Raw genomic sequence first — 19558 nt, 5'->3', positions numbered from 1 at the left:
TTGTAACTAGCCTATTTTCTAAGAGATTTTGTGTTTTCTTCAAAATTCCCTTGCTGTGTGTTCTAATCACATTTCATATGTTGACTTAATTCATAATTTACTAAGTTAAAAAAATGCAATCATTGTAAGAAACCCATCTGTTTGTTGTTATTTTTATAGATTTAATCTGCTAAAAGCTGTTTCCTCTCCAACACGTAGCTCTCAATTATCCTTAGTTACTCAATATATTTTCCAACTGCTTCTGGCTAATAAGAGATTGTCTGCATGATCAGCCAGTACTTGTTTTGGATTTTCTTGTCCCAGATGAAGCTTCAAAATTTTGGTCTTGATGTGACAACTATTCACTAACAGATAACTGAGTAACATTTGAATAATTAGAATTATATCATTACCAACTACTATGTTTGGTGCACATTTTTGTTCTTTTTCTTACCAGTAATGGATTATTTTTGGCTCTATTTCTGGACAGTCTGCCAAAGTCTCCTCTGGACTTCAAAAAGAGAAGCATTGCTGGTATTAAGATCATCAAATGAAATCGATGCTTATTTTTAATGTTTTGTAGATATGCCCATATGTTTGACATGCCTAAAAATGATCCAGCTGTGACAAGCCAACAGCTGATTAGTCTGAAAGATGCAACTGCTAGATCAGTTGATTTCAAAGAAAAATAACAGCAGAGATGACCGTATTTTAAGTGCTGCATATGCAACTGTTTACATTTTTGAAAATCAGGTATAGCAAAATATTCTAAAATTTAACAGTGATTAAACTTAGGTCACTTCATATTTCAATGGAATGGTAAATCGATATGTGATGGTCATAGCTCATAATTAAGTAGTTCAAACATTTTTGCCTTGAAGATATCCCTAATAATTTCAAAATACTTATAAGATATGAAGGCTTCTGAAAGCAGCTACTACTTGCTTCTCCTTCTCATGTCTATTTTGCAGAGTTTCCAAGGATGCAATTTGAGGTAAACTGTCTCCATTTAAAGTCTGTGGCAGAACTCTTTCCTCTTTCACCTCTTCATCCGATTGTCTTGCCGTGAAAGCCTTTGGTCTAGGAATCTTCTTAGCATATTCCAGCGCCTAAAATCATGAAAATTGGGGTAACTGATTAAGAGAAAACCTGACCAAGAAAATTTAGGTGTTTCTATCTTGTGTGAAATTAATAGTTCTCCTAATTCCTGACCTCGTTTCTGACAGTGTTCAATACTAGATACTTCAGTGGTGACTCCAAGAAACCTCTGCAGTGGGCAAAATAACCCACCTCAGGGAGATTTGCTTTCTGACACTTAGCACTGGAGGCCACCTTAAATACCGAAGCAGTGTTTTTTCTTTAAAAAAGAAAAAGCAACCCGAGTCTACTAAGTTTATAAACATTTTTTTCCCCGTCTCATTAAGCTCTTGTCTCCAGTCATTTCTTAGAGCAGGGAGTTCTGCAAGTTAACATGACAGGGATGGAAACTGCGTGCTCCTCTGACAAATTCTAAGGAAGTAATGTATTGAAAGGCATAAAACATTAAAACAAATTTTGAAAAGAAGTCTAGGTAATTGTTTTAAATTCTGTGGAACCTGATTTAATATATTCCCTTGACAAATTCCTTTTTGGTTAATTTCAAAGCTAACACGGTTCCGAACAAGAACAGATTTCTGAACAAGTGAGGATGGCATTAGACATGCCAGAACTGCCTCTCACAGAGTTCCCAGAGTTCTGTTACAACCATGCATATTCTATTGTGACTGGAAATTCTTTACCAGTAACACACAGTCTGTGCAGGATCCACATATCCTATACTGAGAACATGAACAGCAGCATGAAATAAACCACCATGCAATTCCTTTCTACTTCAGATGCTCTGAATGTGTGTAGGGTGAACAATTACACCATGAAGCAGAGGCAAAGGAGGGCAGCAATGGAATACTGACAGGGACAGCATATCTTGAAGAACTGCACTTTCCGCACTGGCTGAGTGTTTCCTTTTATCACGCGCTATTCCAAGTACGTATTTCTGTAGCAGCATGTAGGTAAACTTGCAAGTGTGAATATGAGTTGTAGGTGAAGACTGTATTGTGCAAACAAGAAGTGTGTAAGTTCTGTTTAACTGGGCTTAGGCTCTACTACACGATAGGCTTAACTATCAAATTTAAAAAGAAAAATGGGAGTATTCAAGCTGTTGTTCTAGATCTGACACGCCTCACTGAAGCTGAGCAGGGCCATGCTGAAAGAGGCATGCAAAGTAGATATGTGTAAGAGGGTCAAATAGTACGGAATGATGTGTGGAACCTGGAAGGCTGTCTTGCAGGGGGAATGGAAACAGTATTACAGAAATCCCAAAACTGAGAGAGCCCGGGATTAATCTGGCACATTTTTTGGTGTCTGTGTTTCAGTTGCATGTATTTGGAAACACCTGTTCTGTCTCCAGTGGAAGCTGCATTATCTCACGTTCTTGGTGAAAGAGTGTCTAGGAAGTCTTCTGAAAGAATTCAAAGCCCTTTTGACATCCAAAGAATGCAGTTTCATCTCTTTGTAGTTTATGTGAGGTTTGGAAATAAATGCAAGTAACTGAGGAGGTCCAAAATTGTTTTCCTGAAGCAGGCAGTTCTCATTTGTCACCCTGGAGAAATGCCTGTTAGCGTGCTTTCAGACCAGGCAGGTGAGCTCCTGAGGAACAGACTGGATAAAATACATGCTATTTCCAGAGCTTTATCACTTCCTGCAATAGGGAAAAGGTGCTCCTGTTGTTTGTTTATGTATGCCACTGTCATTAGTCAGTTGTTGCTCATTTGGGCTATTTTTGAAGGCCAGTGAAGGCTGAAGTGGTGTTGCATGGGCTTGAAAAATAGGACCAATTACTGTAGCTATGCAACTGAAGTGAAAAGAGTTTGTGAGTGAGACCGACAGGCAGGTGGATAATAGACTACAAGAGGATATCTGTGGTCCATTAGAAAAGGACACTCTGCAGTAGTGTGGCCTCTACGGCTGATGGGAAACAGAGCATGTGCTGCACTGGGTAATGTTCCTAGGGAGGTCCCACTCTCCGTTATTCCCATCCTTTCCCCAAGAAAACATCACTAGCTGTTTAAGACAAGTTGCGTGCTGTTAGCTTGGATGGAGTACTGCTCTGTTTCCACTTGGTAGACTCTCATGAAGAGCAAGGCAGATGCATGGACTGAAGGCTGCTGTTGGCAAAGAAATTGGCAACTCTTGACATACGCCTACAGCCATAACAGAACAGAAGCACAGATGAGCACTTGCCAGGACCCCAGGAGAGTAGAAGTCCTTAGAGTTCTTAAAAGGAAAATCAAAATGGAGAAACTATTTTAGCCTACGGTCCTTTAAATTTATGCTTTTCATTTTCTTTGTGCAAAATCCAGAATCTCTCCCTGCTTGCATTTTAAAGGGACTCTGTTCTTACCTTCTGTCTTGACACTGAAGATATGACCTGGGGTTTTGTAGGTAACCTCTGAACTGAAGCAATGCTTTTCATATTGTGTTCCTTGATTTGCTTTGCATATTCTTTTTGTTGCTTTAACTTCTCTTTCTGACAAAAGGAAAAAGTGTATGGTTAATGAAGTGTCTTGGTGGATCCATCAATGAAACACTTTTACCACTGGAGTCTTCCATTTACACCTCTGTGGCTGTTTAACCTGGCTATGCTATTGATCATTCCTTTGCACAACACAACAGGAAATGCTGATAAATGGCACAGCTTTTCTAGTCACTCTTCATTTTTAAGAGCTTTTTCTTGGTCTGTATTGAGGACAGAGCTCAACAGAAATGTGACAGATGTATCTTTATTCTGAATGTTTCAATATATCTGTTCAGTTCTAAAATGGCAGTGCTAATTATTGTCAGCTTTTACAATGACTTCTAAAACCTCTGCACTTACCTTCAAGGCCCTGAATGACATACTCCACTTATTTAACTGATGTTCTGTGTCTTTATATTTCCAGCATTTCATTATGCTCAAATTCAGCAGCATGCTCTACCTTGCCCCTGTTATCAGCCAATGTCAATTGTTTCCTTTCAATGCAGTGACACCCCAGTGGCATGCCAGGTTCCAGCAGCCTTACGATGGTGTTAAAAACACACTTAGCTCTGTGCCATGTGCCACTCTGTCCATTCCAATTTCAGGTCTCTAATCTGTTTCATTTATGGCAAGGAGGAAGACAATATAGGGGCTTGTCAATGACTCCAAAGGGATGATAATTTTAACCTTTTTTCCTTCCTGCTGTCCTACAATGTTTCTACAAAGCATGCCATATAAAGCACCAGTTGTCAGCTTAATAGGGTCTCAAAGCATGCGGGATGGAGTCTGCAGCACCTCAGATATACAGTTCCTAACAGACCCTTGTTATGAGCAGAGAATAGGTCAAATGATAGCTATTGTTCAGATACTTGTTGTGAACAATCTGTCTCCATTTCAAAAGGGTAATGCACATCCAGCTATTTTCTTCTTGTGTATACACAACTTCTTTTACTTCTACTTGGAAGGATCTGCAATTAGCCCTGCTGAATTCTGTGAACTACTCCCTGTTTCTGGACATACAAAATTAGACAGTTCAAATTATCCACAATATAGTTGTCTTTCCTTCTACTTGAAGGATAGGATCTCAAACTAGACCTAGAGTCAAGGATATAAAGTACCAGCAAAACATAGGTTGCTTCTCAGCAATGATTCCTTGGCCATGCTTCCCCTTCTAAGTTCACTTTGCACAACTGAAAAGCAGATCATACGCTAGGGACTGCTTACTTTTTCTTTGATTGCTTCATAGTCAGGTCCAAGGCCTCCAAGCTTCACATCCATATTTATGTAGGCTTTTGAACTAGATGGCTGAAAAACAAACAGCAGTGAGAGATTGTCCTTTATATGATTTTACAGAGAGCATAATTAAAGCAAGTCTTATAGTGTGCACCCAAGATAAGAGCAGGATTCAACTTGCAGTCTCAGTCTCACCTCTGGTGTATCTCCTTTTAAGGATTGTAAGTGACCAAAAAGATTGAGTTAATTGTACAAGTTGAATTACACTGTATTTCCTTTGAATCTAGGTGGGTAACTGCTGATCGTGCAAATAACAAAGCAATACTCAGTCAAAAAAGATCTTTCATGAGCTTTATTTTTAAACAGCTTGAAGTGACCCATTTGACTGTTATTAGCATGAAACTCCAAAGAAATTGTTACAAGAGAAGCAGATAAAAGTACCTGATTTTGGTGGTAAAAAAATTAGGCAAATGTTATTAGTGATAGTAACCTTTCTTTGTTCTCAAAACTGCAACGGAAAATTGTTCACAGACAGTTTAAAAATACATTTCTTGCAGCACAGCAAAAGCTTTACAAGTGCATAAGGAAGACAGAAGATAAGTGATGGGCGATGCCATTTCAATACTTCACGACATTACTACAAAGACCTCAATACTTCCACAATCTTTTTAATCTCTCTCAAGAACATTGGATCAATTTCTAGAAGCGGACTACTTTTTAAAAACTTGTCAGTGGCGACTCATTCCGATCAGCTCTGTAGTAACTTCAACCACAGAGTAATGCAGAAACACCAGGAAATGTCTATGCCAATGAAACATGCATTTCTTCAAAGGGCGCATTCAAGTTAAACTCAACTGCAGAGAAACTAATTCTATGCACTGAATGTTCTATTTGATGTTTCTTTGTGTCATTTATCCCTATTCTTTCGTGATATAGTTACACCTAACTTTTAATTTCAGGTACTGTGAAGAGTTAATCACTTTGCTGTCTACAACAAAATCAGGGCTTTCTCACTTCATGTGATGAGTATGACTTTGTTTACTAGGAAAAGCTGGATTTTTCTGTGAGACATAAACAGTCTTAATATCTGTGGCATTCCTCACATATGAAGCGTGAGAAAGCTACTGAAAACACAGGACAGAAACAATGGTTTGAACTCAACAGGAACAGAAAGGGAAGAAAATCTGCCCTTCAGGTACTATCATAATCCAGCTAATTCTTCTTAGAGGCATTCAAGCAGCAATACACAAACTGCCTCCTAGATGAAACACATGAGTAATTATTCCAGCTTAGATTGTCTGCCCTGAGACTTGGAGCTAACTTCTTAAACATTTAATTTGTCACGGACACACAGGGATATCTCTATGCTGTTCCACTGCATCTGTGTTAACTGCTTACAGCATGAAACTGGAACACAGAAATGACAAAAAGAAACAAGTTTTAATAAGGACCAAAATGGGATCATCAGGAGACTTGTAATAATGTTTATGCCGTTAGCTTTACAAATCCTCTAAATTTGTTGTTGTTCCATTTGATTCCCTTGGAAACCAAGAGATTTGAGTCGGATAGCAAATGACCATGACCAGGATAATGGTTTGCTCAGATCAGGCCTGGCTACCTGCTGCTTCATACAAATAGCTTTATTCTAAATCATTTTATCACTGTATAACTTAAAGGACAAACACTGCTCTGTGTGTTCGTAGAGCTAACCAAGACTGAAAGTGACACAGGGAGAGGTGGTGGTGAACCACCTTGCTCTTTAGACTAAAACGATTTTAGTGTCTCTTTCCACCTTTGTTTTCAATGGTTTTCAATGCTCTGGGCAAGTCAGTGTGTGCCAGTGTGCTCTCTGCAACACTGAAATACTTCTCAGTCCTCACTCCTTTTTTTTTGGTGAAGATCTTTGGATTATTAAGAAAAAAAATATTCATCAGAGGAGGAAATAGAAATGTAAAACCACCCAATCCACACCTATTTGCTTACTTTCTTTCTGACTTTTGGCTCTTTTTGCTTTTCCATTTGCACGAGATATCCTTCTGAGTTGCTTCGGCTTATTTTCACTTGATTTCCTTCACCGTTCTCTGGATCTCTGTCTGAACCACTTTCTACCTGTGGGATTATAGGTGGAAGTAGGCTGAACAAATGCCTGTCAGCTAAGTGAGCTTCTGTCACATGAGCGATTTCTTGGTGAAGTCGCTCCATCGTCTGTGTAAATAGGGAGGTTGTACAAGGGGCTGTTGGTGAAGTCTGAACAGAAGGTTGAGAAGGCCTTAAAAAAGAAAGATGGAGAATAATAAGAGTCTTTGTATACAGCAGATAGCTCAACAAGCAGTCTGTACATGGAATGATCCTTGCTCACAGACTATACTGGGAACATGAAGATGGAAATACAGGTATTTCACAGTCACTGACTTTCTTGCACCCAAGTGTATGGAAACTGTTTAAAATAAATTGAAAAATTACAAATGGGAAAACTTTCAGCGTGATGCAAAGCTAGCTTAAGCCAATGAAAACTGCCTTTAAATGGCTTTGGATTGGGCTTGCTGAGTACTGAAAGAATTATTTATCTATGTGAAATAAAACCTTCATTTTTATCAAGGTAGCTGAAATTCTACATAACTAAGGATTTTCACGCCCTTCCCCACCCATAGTGAGCCAGCACTGGCACTGGAATGACTGTGGATATTCACCCTGCAAGGCAAGTTTTGATATAACTCTGTGCAGCTGGCAGTTGAGTTCACGCACAGTGCTCTTTGCTATCCATTTTTTAAACTTCACCTTCTAGCCTTACAGAAGGAAACTTCCAATTGTGGAAAAATCTATGTGCAAGAGAGCCTGGAGTACAGAATGATCCTTTTCCAATACCGTATTTAAAAATCAATTGTTATAATGAATCTTAATTTAGTAGTAATCTATAGTGGCAGGTCTGTAGCAAAATAGTTTATACTTTGGACTTTAAAATGTTTTCTTGTCCATTTCTATTATTTCTGGGCATCATAGTGTTATGATAATACTGTTTCAACACTTCTATCCTTACCATAAAATACTGATAGCATAGTTCTGATACCTTTTATGCATGCAAATGTGTCTTTTGCAATCCCGAAGTGATACTTGATCCTTCATCAACTCCTGAAAATTGGCATTAAAAGTAGATGAAATATTCCTCTGATTTGGACGCGCTTGACCACTGGTACTGTTATCTCTTGCAAAAAGCTGCGCAGTGACTTGGTTATATAAATGTTGCTGGTCATGTGGAAGTCCATTTGGACAATCATGCTGATATTTCTTGTTCTCCTTGCTGGTATATGTCGGAGATATAATCTCTGCTGGGTTGAATTCATGGGATGTTGGATGAAAAGGATACACAGATGTGGTAAAATCCTGATTAACAAAATGACTTGAATTTGGGAAATTATTTAAGCAAGTATCTGAATTTGTTGCTGTATTAGTGTCAGGGCCACCAGAAAGACTTGGATACAGCCATTTCTGCAGTGTGATGCTGTCGTCTTGCTCCACTGCCTGCGTGGGAGTAGTCTGAAATTCTGATATTTGGTGGTGCCTGTGGTGCCAAGACTTTGGTTCTGTTGGTCTTCCTGGTGGTTGTTGGCTGTCACTCCTTGGGAAAGCTCTCCCTTTGAGACTCTGGTTGGATTTTATTTTATTGCTCTGGCAGGACTTATTTTGGTGATCCTGAAACAAGTTATCAAAAGTAGGGTGAATTTCAGTGGTTACTATTTTTTATGTTCATTAAGATCAACAATATACAAGTGTATGGGTAAGTATGCCTGTCACAATGTCTTCCACATAGCTTCGGGTTTGGGGTTTTTGAATTAACAAAATGTCCTGATAGAAAGGCCGTTAAAGAGACCTAGGTATGGTATTGGTCCTTCACGACTACGGTAACAGTTCTTTAATGTACTGATAATGAGTTAGGTCAGCTTGCACAAGTTTGATTAGACCCATCAAAATCACTCCCTACTGCTTGTATCTAACCCTGACTCTGTAAATTATGCTCGTGGCTAGACCAGGTGATGGCCTGGATAGACTTAATGCAAAATTAAAATACGTTGGAATCCCTAATCAAGAACAGAAGCACTGATGCTATTCAGGTGCTGCACAGACAATGTCTAATACTGCATCAAAACTTTGCTTAATGGCCTGAGACAAATTCTGAAGCAGAACACTATAGAAATGGTTCCTTACAGATGCAGACTATATCTAAGAAATGATGCTGCGGTAAATACGGAATAAGGGAGTGTTATCTGAATGAGGTGCAAAACCATACAATCACAGAATGGTTTGGGTTGGAAGGGACCTTAAAGATCATCTCATTCCAATCCCCCTGCCATGGGCAGAGACACCTTCCACCAGACCAGGTTGCTCAAAGCCCGGTCCAGCCTGGCCTAGAATGCTTCCAGGGAAGGGGCATCCACAGCTCCTCTGGTCAACCTGTGCCAGTACCTCATCACCCTTACAGTAAAGAATTTCTTTCTTATATCCAGTCTAAATCTACGCTCTTTCAGGTGCCCTTAAATGCACAGGACTACTTGTTTCTAATCCTGTAGATGAGTGGTAGCTCACTGTCAACCATCTGGGGAAAATGTTTCAAAAATCAAATCAGTTCTTGGTTTTTATCCCCTAATGAAAGTAAACTGTACTAAACTTCAGAAAAAGATGGCTATGTACACACTGTTAGATTGGTCCACAGCAGAAACAGACTGATGTCAATGATTTAAACGATTTAATTTCTAAACCAAACACTTCTCCCTGCCCTGTATACTGCAAAACATTATCCAAATGATAAGAAACAACTTAAGAATTTAAGCACACCAGGACAACCGCCTTGAGCTAAACCAACATACTCTGAATCTGCAGCTTATTTAAGATTTATAATTTTCTAATTACAGCATCAGGTGTTGCCTATTTTGAGGAAAGACATGGCTTTCCTTCTAGGGAATATACAAATCCATTCTCAGTCCATTTAATCTTTGTCAGCGCTAAAATCTTCCATTTCATCCTCCTGTCTCTCTAGGGTTCTTTTGTTAGCAACACTTGCAATCACTGCATAACATACGCACTCAGAATAACTACTTAATGGTAGGTATTAAATCCACATATAGAGCAGAATGTTTTGGCAAAAGCTTTAGCACTGGGGAATCCTGACTCCTGGTGCCAAGATGATGATTTGTTAGCTCGACCTCTGCTGTAACGATTAATGTTCTGGCATACTGTGCCACTGGTGGAAAGCATGAACTGCTGCCAAACTGGGGCCAGGCCAATGTTTTCCCGTTTAAGCAGAATGAGCAGCTCTGTAAAATACCTCCTTCATTCTGAAATTCCGTATATAAAGCACATCTCTCACAATGAAAAGCAGCATAAAACCTTGTTTCTCCTTTACAGAAGTACAGCTTCCAGTCTTAAGTGAACAGCGGGGAATTTAAACAGTCTGCCTGAATTACTTCAAATACTTGTAATATAAAGAGAGTAACTAGGTTTGCCAATAATAATTCTATTTGGCTTGTAGTTCTGGTTCCAAAGTTCTTGGTTTTTCATCAGTGATGCTAACCTGGTCTCTTTTATTGCTCCAAAGACTATCCCATTGCCTTGGTTTGATAAGCCAGCATAAAACAGATCTACAGACATATATATGGAGGAGGTCAGTGCCACTTTTTCTACTCATAATATTTTCTGTTTTATGGTAACCACTTGGTGTTCGCGGGGATTTTAGGGGACAAGAAACGCAACAGTAGTTAAATTCTAGCTCAGAATCCTTATGAACCATCAAACACATCCATTTACTAGTTTGCACTTTTACATTATTACCAACCAAATAATGTCCTAAATAGGCAAGATTCTTTGAGCTCATAATTTCTTGGGATTTGGGATCTATTTTAGTTTAAAATCATTCAGTATATAAAGCAGCATATGCAATAAGTTTTGGTGATTATCTACTGACATATGTAAGGATTTATTGTCAGTAACTGGTACTTTAAAAGTAATGAGATTACAGCTTTAAATATTCAAACTTCAATGCTTTTACATATATATTTCAATTATCATGCTCTATCAAAGCGGAACCTTGAGTTGCTGTGCTTTCAGGTACCATTTGTCTTCCGGCTCCATTTTCACATTCTGGAATTGTAGGACACGCTGAGCTGGCTCCTCATCAACTGTTTTAGGATCTATAACCTAAAAAACAAGAGTGTTTACGGCCACAGCCCAACCAGCTGAAAGGGCTTAAAAGTCTTGGGGAAAAAATGAGAAATAATTTGCCTCCTATTAAAGCTGAAATGCTAAAGTTAGGCATTATGTAATATATAACAAGAAAATGAATGGCTGAAAAAGAAAATGAAAAAGGAAGCAAAAACTCAGTTAACAGTGGTGTGGTAGTAGGGAGTATTCCTTCTACTTCTAAGAAGAAGAGAGGAAAACAAAATTGCAGGAAGTATGTAGCACAGAAACCTACTTGTAACTCTCAAATGTCTGGGCTGCTCCATTTATATGAGAGCCAGTGGATGTACCTAATAACAGAAAAGGAACTAGACAATCATCATTGCCCAAGCTATCAGCCAGTGTACCAGGATATTGATGGATGACACACACCACAGCAAGGTCTTGAACAACAGCATAATACAGAAAAAGATGGCAAAACATAGTAATGTTGGCAGAAAAGTACAAGGAGTAGCTGCAGAAATAAAACATCTATTACACATAGCCTGGCAACAATATCAAACAGCTTGTGCAAAACAGCAGGCCCACAAACACTTAACAACATCTTCAAGGTGGCCACAGTTGTGGTAGCGTGATGGCTGGAAATCAAATTTGAGCAATTTTTTGAGTGTGGCTGCTGGCACTACAGATTTCAAAGCTGAGAGATATCCTCATAAATACGGCAATAATGAAAATTTTTCATGAAAGCATCTAAATTTTTTTCCCAATCTATAAAAACTTCACGAAAACCAATGCTTTTTTATTTTTCATTTATACTCATGTGGTCCCAAACTATCTTGCTAAGTACCATAGCAAGTGTGACCTCAATTACGTGTGCAGTTAGGCAGTCTCACCGTAAAGAGACTACAGCTAACTATGTGCTGGACTCACGATTGTACTAGAAGTACCTACGCACCACTGGAGAGTGACACTGGCTAGCACAGGGGGACTTGCACTGAGATGATATTTGTGACCAAGAGAATTATTAACTGAAAATCATAATGGTGAAATCACCTCGAGGGAAGTGTTAAATCCTTCTGGGGAGCTGAGCCTCTCATCTTTGGGGGTAAGAGATTAAGATAACTAGGAAAAGCTAGGTAGGGTCTATTGCTGAGTTTTCAGGTGATCTCATTGCTCCAAATCACAATGCATATTCTGTTAGTTGTGACCAGAAAAGTTCACAAATTAAAATTTACCACGCAGGTTTCTCGAAGTGTGGATAGATACAGCTTTGCAATCAGTAAGACGTTTTTGGTGGAACCAACTGACTCACTGTATTGATAGTTTACTGGGCAGGTAAAGCATACTTCTACATTATCTCTTTGAAAGAGGAACAGGACACAACCTCTGCCAGCATTTTTTGTGAACTATTCTATTAATACCAATCAAATTGAGAAAATGATCAAATGAAATTGCATTTTGAGCATCATAAGCTGTGTAATGCCTATTCTGTTAAATTGAGGCCCATAATTGCTTCTCTACTGAAAAGATACAACAAAGACAGCAATCATGGCATGTCATTATCCCAGACTAGAAAACCGGCCTTTGCAGTGAGGACTTCAAAGGCTTGTGGTTCTCGAATTGCATTTGGCTGCTATTGTTGAAGCGCAGGCAATCTTGATTAGGTGTTTACACTGAGGTAAGGCGCAGTGCACAGAGAGTCTGAGTGCCTTGGTCTAGAGCCATTAAAAAATTGTACATTATGTTCCTTGCTTTGAAGTAAGGGGCTTGTAGGTAGGAAAGCAACTCATATTGAGTACAGCTGAGCTAGACTGGGCCACTACTTCCCTCTCTTTCTCTCTCTCTCAAAGAAACTCATCATCAGGTTCTTAAAGAATCAGGCAACACTGCAAAGAACTTGATACTTTATAAAATGCTATATAAATTAGTAAATATACAGATCAACACACATTTATGGTATGTTTTTGGTACATACAGCCTGCTGTCTCTATGCACAGACATAACAGCTGTAAATCTTGCAAGAATGAGGCCACAAATATTTAACTATTGTTAGGCCAGTTGAAAAAAGCTGTACACAAATTATCTACTTCAATGTAAACACTAGTTCACTATCACAGTACCTGACAGCCAGCAGTGATGCATCAATAAAAAACAGCTTCAACATCCTGCGAAGCTCAAAATAATTCATTTTAGGAAAAAACAGTATTCAGAACAGGTTTGATAGCTCCAGCAGAAGACATGTGGCTTGTTTGCTCCTTCGCATACTTCATGTTTTTGCACTTTTGATAGTTTTCCAGGTGAGGTGACTAAAGTTGGCTCATGGGCCAGGTCTGGTCAACCAGATGCTTCCGTCTGGCCTTCTTTCACCCCCTTCAACAAGATGGAGCAATGGATGTCTCAATTAAGATCATGAGAGGTAAGTACTTCTTGCTATGCCTGTCTGCAGCAAATATAAAGCTAGACGACAGTAGGTGGTGATGCTGTTGCAGCTATATCAACTTGCTGAGGAAAACACCACACCTTTCTGCACACATGCTGCCTGGCGCCTGCTATGTCACAGCTCTGCTGGCCCCATGGCTACTTCAGCAATGTAATCTTAGAACATAGCCCTGTTTTAACAGACTTTATTTTCTGTTATGTATCTTTGAATAGTGGCTACACAATGAAGTCCTGATCCCTGGCTCCAATACTTACATCGGAAAAATTTTCAGAATTCCCTAAATGGTAAACATAATCATATCAACACAGCTTTAATTAGCGTCAATCTACACTAATTATTTTTACCATCAACCAAATTATAACTGAAAAAAACAAGTGCTCTTAATAGCTCTGCTAGAAAAAACTTGTCCACCGTTGCACTCATTGTAACGTAGTCAGCAGATGCCCTCTAGTGTTGTGTCAACTGTTCATTAGCCTCGGAAAATGTCTCACTTGACGCAGAAAGTCTCTGTAGTTTTGCAAGTTAAGAATTTTCTATGCTACCGCTCCTGGAGTGATGCAACGACTCCCACCTTCCCTTTATGCGTAATAAGTAGCATGTAAAAGCAACAAACTCATGTATAATCGTTCATTAGGAACTGTAATTACATTTCCACTTAATCTTTAATACAAGTTGTCTGACATTTCACAGTCAATCATAAGAAAGCTAGGCCCTTCAAATCCAAGTACTGCACATGACTAGTATCTGCTGACTGATTTCAAATGTGAGGTTTGGTCTGGCTGAGAAAGCACATAGGGGGAAAGGGTTGTCTGACCACCCATTGGGTGATGCGTGTTTCTTGGATATTCCTACTTGTGTGGCCCTAAATGACAGTGATAAGCAAGAGCGTGCATGGCCCTTGAAAGCAATGTGACCACAATACATTTTCTGGTTCTCAAACTCCATTGTACTGCATTGAGCCAAACTGGGAATATGCTATTAGCAGAGATAATCATTACCATATTCATGTTGACAAGGCAAAGAAAAATCAGAGGCAGCAAAAAAAGAACCACTGATAAGGTACAATGTAGGTCCCCCAGGAAGGAAGACAGCATTTCTTTTGCATCAGGATTAAGAACTCATGAGAGAGCACCTCTGTGACCATGCAGACATGCTGCATGGCCAAGAATATACGTAGCTTAACTAGGCTTGTAACAAGGCCATCCCTGGGGTTGTGAGTAACTGAGGACTTGTCAATTATTCCATAAAGGGTGAACAAGATTCACATAGGAAATCATAAGCTATCAATTGCATGATAGATCCTAAATCTACTTATCTCTTCTGCAAACCTAATCACACAGCTATTCCACTGTAACACTAGACAGTCCTCAGTTTATACCAGTTAGAAAACATGTAAAAGTTACCTACTTGCTTTTGAAGAACTTCTTGTTTTTTACTGTGTAACCGAAGATAGGAATTTATCTTCTCTGAACGTAATCCTAAAGTTTGTTTATTTTTTTTCACAAAGTCTTTTTTTGCTCTTTGTGGTCGATCTTCTTGAATCTGAAGAGAAAAAGCACTGCCATACGTGCTGGGACTATCTTTGAAATGACAGCCATCTGCAGATTCCTTCCCTTTGGTATGTAGCCTGAAAGGTTCACTGCTGACCACAGCATTTGGTTCATGAAAGCTTAGTAATTCTGTACCAAGCTCTGAGAATTCATCTTGTGACTTTGCCTCCTGTTGATTCTTTTCTTCTGGGGAGCCATTTGAATGGAGGTAAAATGAATCTTCTGAAAAGTCCACACTGCTTCCTTCAGCAACTTGACATGCTTTTTCTGCCTCAGAAAATTCTGCTACCTCTTTTATATTCTTCCAGTTAGGATTGTATCTTAAGTTGAAATATTTCTCCACGGACTGTTGTTTGCTATTTAAAAAAGAAACACAAAATGATTTGTGTAGAAACTGTATAAATTCTGTATTATTTCAGTGTGCAATTGGAGTCAACAAATGTACTGCAAATATGGTCAACTGAATTATTTCAGTGCACGCAGTACGGCCATTTGTGGGATTGGGATCAGAACAGTTTTATCAAACATTTTTTAGTGAAAATTCAGGCAGGACCTCCTCTTTATTTTTAATTTTCATTATCAGTGAATATTAAATTGGCCTAACATTCAGATCACAGTAGAATACAGTCTGTACCCTAGATTCAGCATAGAAATCATAAGCACTAGCAGAATCAACTAAAAGCTTAATTATTGTAACATACTGCTTCTGTTGTTTCCTTTAAAATGATGTAGCCTACAAAAGAGTATATGTTGCTCATTCTTCAGAGGCTCTGCTGTGTGAAAGAACACTGATATTTCTGGTAAAATCCCTCTCTAAAATGTCAGTAGAACTGACTGCTTAAGCAAGAACTGCCTACAGCTCTGTATTTTTATTCTCCTTTCTCATTCCTATGAAACATCATGATGTTTCAGTAAAAAAACTCTGTATAAAAGACCTAAAGTACCTTCTCACTGAAAAAACAGGCTGTAATTGAGGTAAGTGTCGAAAAACATAAATCAGAAGTGTTTGTGGGTTTGGTTCTTCTTTTTAACAAGTGTCCAGCGTGTTGCTCTGAACTACATTTGTCATAAAGCAAACAAAGATGGTCTGCCTTAAAAAAGCCACAACTGATTCTGTTTATGATCTATGGTCTAATCCAACAGGAGGAAATGCAACTGCAGGAGCCAAATACACACAAATTGGCTTCCAGGAGACGTGTGGGCAGTGGTAGGAGTAAAGAGTGCGGGAGAAAAAAGCTTTTAACACTGTTTCTTCTTAAGTGGACCTGCAGTATAGTCCTGGTTTCTTGGACACTGGCGAACGGTGAGCCTTTCAAAGTGACACTTATAGGCACGGAGACCTGGTTGACTCTTCAGCCCCAATTAAAAGAAATGTACTCATCTGCTGGATTCTCCAAACAATGGCATAGTTAATTATATTAACATTTCCATAAATCATTTATTCATCCTTTCTAAATTAGTTACATGCCTATGCCTATATTTCAAGTGGGCCCCCTTATAATAAAATAATCTGTTTCTCTAGCTATGCTTTTCATTTCAGGTAAGCATTGGTGCTGTGGTATCCTGTATACTGGAGATTAGACGATTTACACTGGTGAAAACATTATTATTCCTAGTTGTCATACACCACAGGTAAACAGAAATAGGTGACCATAGTTTGAAGTGAGTACAGAAATATGCGATATAATTGCAATGATTCAAATAAGAGAGTATAATGCTAAAGAGTTCTATTGTGCTGAAATGTGTGCACAGCAGTATTATGCAGGCCAGGTCACCGCACGGGAACAAAATGGGTGTGAAGAGCTCCTTCATCTCTAATCATCTGCAGACAAAAAGTGCACCTTTTATTCCTCCCCCCAACTTGATATAAAGGTTAGATGGACTCTGTACTCATCAACAACAGTGTTGTATGTAGACAACAGATGCAGTGTTTCCTCTTCAAATTCCGAGGTTAGTAATGGATGTAGAGAGGGGGTTTCATATGTATATGCTGTGATATTTGCTCCGGTTAATGGACTGTATTTGAGTACTTACTAGGCTAAGTTCAAACAAAATAAAATCAAATTTCCATTTAATGAAGAGCCTCACATTCAGCATAGTATTCAGTCAAAAAAATTACTAAAAATTAGAGCATGTTTCTAGTACAATTAACATCATTTGCACTCACAATAAAATATTCAATAACTGGCCATTTTGCCTGTTGAAGAGGTGAATAAAAGCATGCTATTAATCATTTAGCCTTCATTTGTTTGCCATTTTATTTTAAGTAGACAATTAAATTGAAACTGCACGTTATTATTACTTCAGGTTTAATTTAATCCCTTTAAATTTGAGAATTATTCCCAATTACAGAGTGTTAAACCTTTTATGCATGACAGCAAATTAAATTTTATTTTATGTACCCAGTTAATGCTTTCTAAAGAATGTTTAAATGCGATGGTAACCCTGGAAATTTTAATTTTAGATTTATACAGCTATAAGGACAAAACGGCATTTATTCAACCCACCAATTTTTGCCTGTGAGTTTTCTTACAGGAAGTGGCCCGGTTTGCTCAGCACAGGTCTTTCCGTAAGGAATGAAAAGAGGATGTGTTGGTACTGGTCCTTGTTGTCTCCCTGGTCCTTTTTCACAGCCCTGCTCCCGAAACCCTCTAGCCCATGACCTCAGAACTGCTGCACCATCTGAAGGTCTGACAGTTACATGGCAATGGTTGCCTATTTGAGATGGTAGCCAGCACGTACTGCTAAATACTGTAGTGCCTCGTCCACAGCCCATTACAGCCATGGGACTTCTTGCACCGGCTGCAGTTCTGGATCCAGCAGACAGATATAAGAGGGGACAATAGGCCTTCACCAGAAGCAACTGTAGTTAAATGCTCCCCGGTTAGCTTATCCAGTAATGTTTAAGAGTAGGGGTTAGCATGTGTCAGTTCACCACTTCCTACCTCCTTGCCTGCCTGTGTCAGAGGCACCTAAATAGGTGTGTAGCCTTCGCCTCTGTATGCAGTGTCTAGAGCCAGTACGCGGGGAGCCTATGCAGGTCTGTGAGGGCTGTTTTCCATCTTACTCTCCTACGCTGGTGTTGTAGCCAATAAACAGTGGAGACTATGTTGGAGAAATGGGCATAATAGTTATGAATGTGGGTAAGATGAAACAGTACATCTTCATGTGTAACTAAGTCCATAGGTGCTCTTTATAGCACTTTGGCAATAGAACTTGGTCTTGAATACGTAATGCATATTCTGAGGAGCATCAGGTTTTAAAGTGTCAGAACTATTCTGCTCCTCTACTAAACTCTATGCCTTACCTTTCGTTACCATCATTCTTTTGTATTCCATTTGTATATCGATTTGTGTCACACTCAGCTCCTTGTTGTTTTAAGCTCATCTCCTCCAAGCTATCGTCCTCCAAGCTGTCACTCTCCAACTCATCTGAATACAGTCCTACCAGCTCTTCATTTTCATGAATCCACTGCTGGAGCTCTAACTGATACTGTCTCTCCTGAACAAGGCTTTCACAGTCAGACTCCTCGGAGTCATGCAGACTTGAGGGAAAGCCCTCTTCACTTACAGATGGCCTTTTCCGATTCGCAGAGTGGAAATCTGGTTGCATGAGTATGCTTTCGGGAAAATGTTTTTTACCCAAGTTGCAAGTGTGTGGAGAAGAAACTGAAATATACTTCATGTCTGAAGAATGCATTCCGCGTTTTGCACTGATGGTACACACCAGCCCTGTATTTGGAAAACACGAGAGCAAACATAAAAAGGTTGTTCACTCGATGATAATATTTGTTAAAAGGTGGAATTGTGGGTAGTATCATCGGCTTGGGCTCAGAATTTGATCTTCTGTAGATAGGACAATTCTTTACTCTCATCTGTTACACCAATTTGCCCTCAAGCATTTAATGTCAAGGTCCCTATAGAGCAAATGCATGACTTCCTGCTATGAAACCTACCTTAAACTGCGATATTAGTGATAACAAAGCTAATCATGTATAAACAGCATAAAAAGAAGCTATGACAAAGCAACCAAATTTTATGTATTAACTTCTGAGAGCTAACAGAAATGTTGCATGTTCTCTTTATTCAACTTTATGTCATCTTGACAAGTAAGTTGTCAGCAAGAAAGCTTGTGAGCCAGAGGAACACAGTGGAAAGAACTGGAACACTTCTTCGATTCGAGAGTTTCTTTTCATCTGATTGCATTTAAACGTTTGTAAGTCATGTGCACCGCTAGATCCTTACGAGATACAGAGTCTGGGAAGAAGGAAACAGGCAGTGTTTTGTGAGGGAACCTGCGCTCGTCAATTACAGCGCGCACAGCGTGAACAGCCCGTGTAAAGGCACACGGCGAGTGTCCCCTCAGTACGTGGGCGACTGTTAATACACGGAAACGCAGAACTTTTGTTTTTCAGGGTCAGCGCTGCTTGCCGCACGCGAGTTTACCCCGCGGGAGGCCGTTTGCACCCGGCTGCACGCCTGTGCCCCTCGCCTCACGCCGGTCGCTGATGGGAGGCAGCAGCCGGGAGGGGAACGCAGCGCGTCCGGCGAGGAGGGGAGGCCTCGCCCGTCACCCCGGTCCCGGGAGCCATCAGCCCCCCGACAAAGGCCAGGCCAGGCGAGCGTGTCCCCC

At 39.6% G+C, this 19558-nt stretch overlaps 1 protein-coding gene across 1 annotated transcript; it reads right to left on the bottom strand.

Annotated features, from left to right (window-relative positions):
- Nucleotides 1–884: 884 nt before the first annotated feature.
- Nucleotides 885–18625, bottom strand: JHY (junctional cadherin complex regulator). The gene is made up of 8 exons (XM_075442486.1): nt 18234–18625; nt 14784–15282; nt 10844–10954; nt 7833–8455; nt 6749–7034; nt 4757–4837; nt 3419–3544; nt 885–1088 (listed from the first exon to the last, which is right to left on the bottom strand). The coding sequence occupies exons 1-8, from the start codon at nt 18623–18625 to the stop codon at nt 885–887; spliced, it is 2322 nt and encodes a 773-aa protein (XP_075298601.1).
- Between the last annotated feature and the right edge of the window lie 933 nt (nt 18626–19558).

Source organism: Opisthocomus hoazin, chromosome 24, assembly GCF_030867145.1.
Source record: "Opisthocomus hoazin isolate bOpiHoa1 chromosome 24, bOpiHoa1.hap1, whole genome shotgun sequence".
NCBI classification, from domain to species: Eukaryota; Metazoa; Chordata; class Aves; order Opisthocomiformes; family Opisthocomidae; genus Opisthocomus; species Opisthocomus hoazin.
Note: the sequence above shows the minus strand (reverse complement) of the source record. Positions and strands in the feature narration are given on the sequence as shown.

Coding starts and splice junctions, on each gene's coding strand:
- JHY (XM_075442486.1), bottom strand. CDS start 18,625: ATGCATTCTTCAGACATGAAGTATATTTCAGTTTCTTCTCCACACACT. Junction 15,283..18,233: donor AAGAATGATGGTAACGAAAG/GTAAGGCATAGA, acceptor TTTTTTAAATAG/CAAACAACAGTCCGTGGAGA. Junction 4,838..6,748: donor AGCCAAAAGTCAGAAAGAAA/GTAAGCAAATAG, acceptor TTTGTTTTTCAG/CCATCTAGTTCAAAAGCCTA.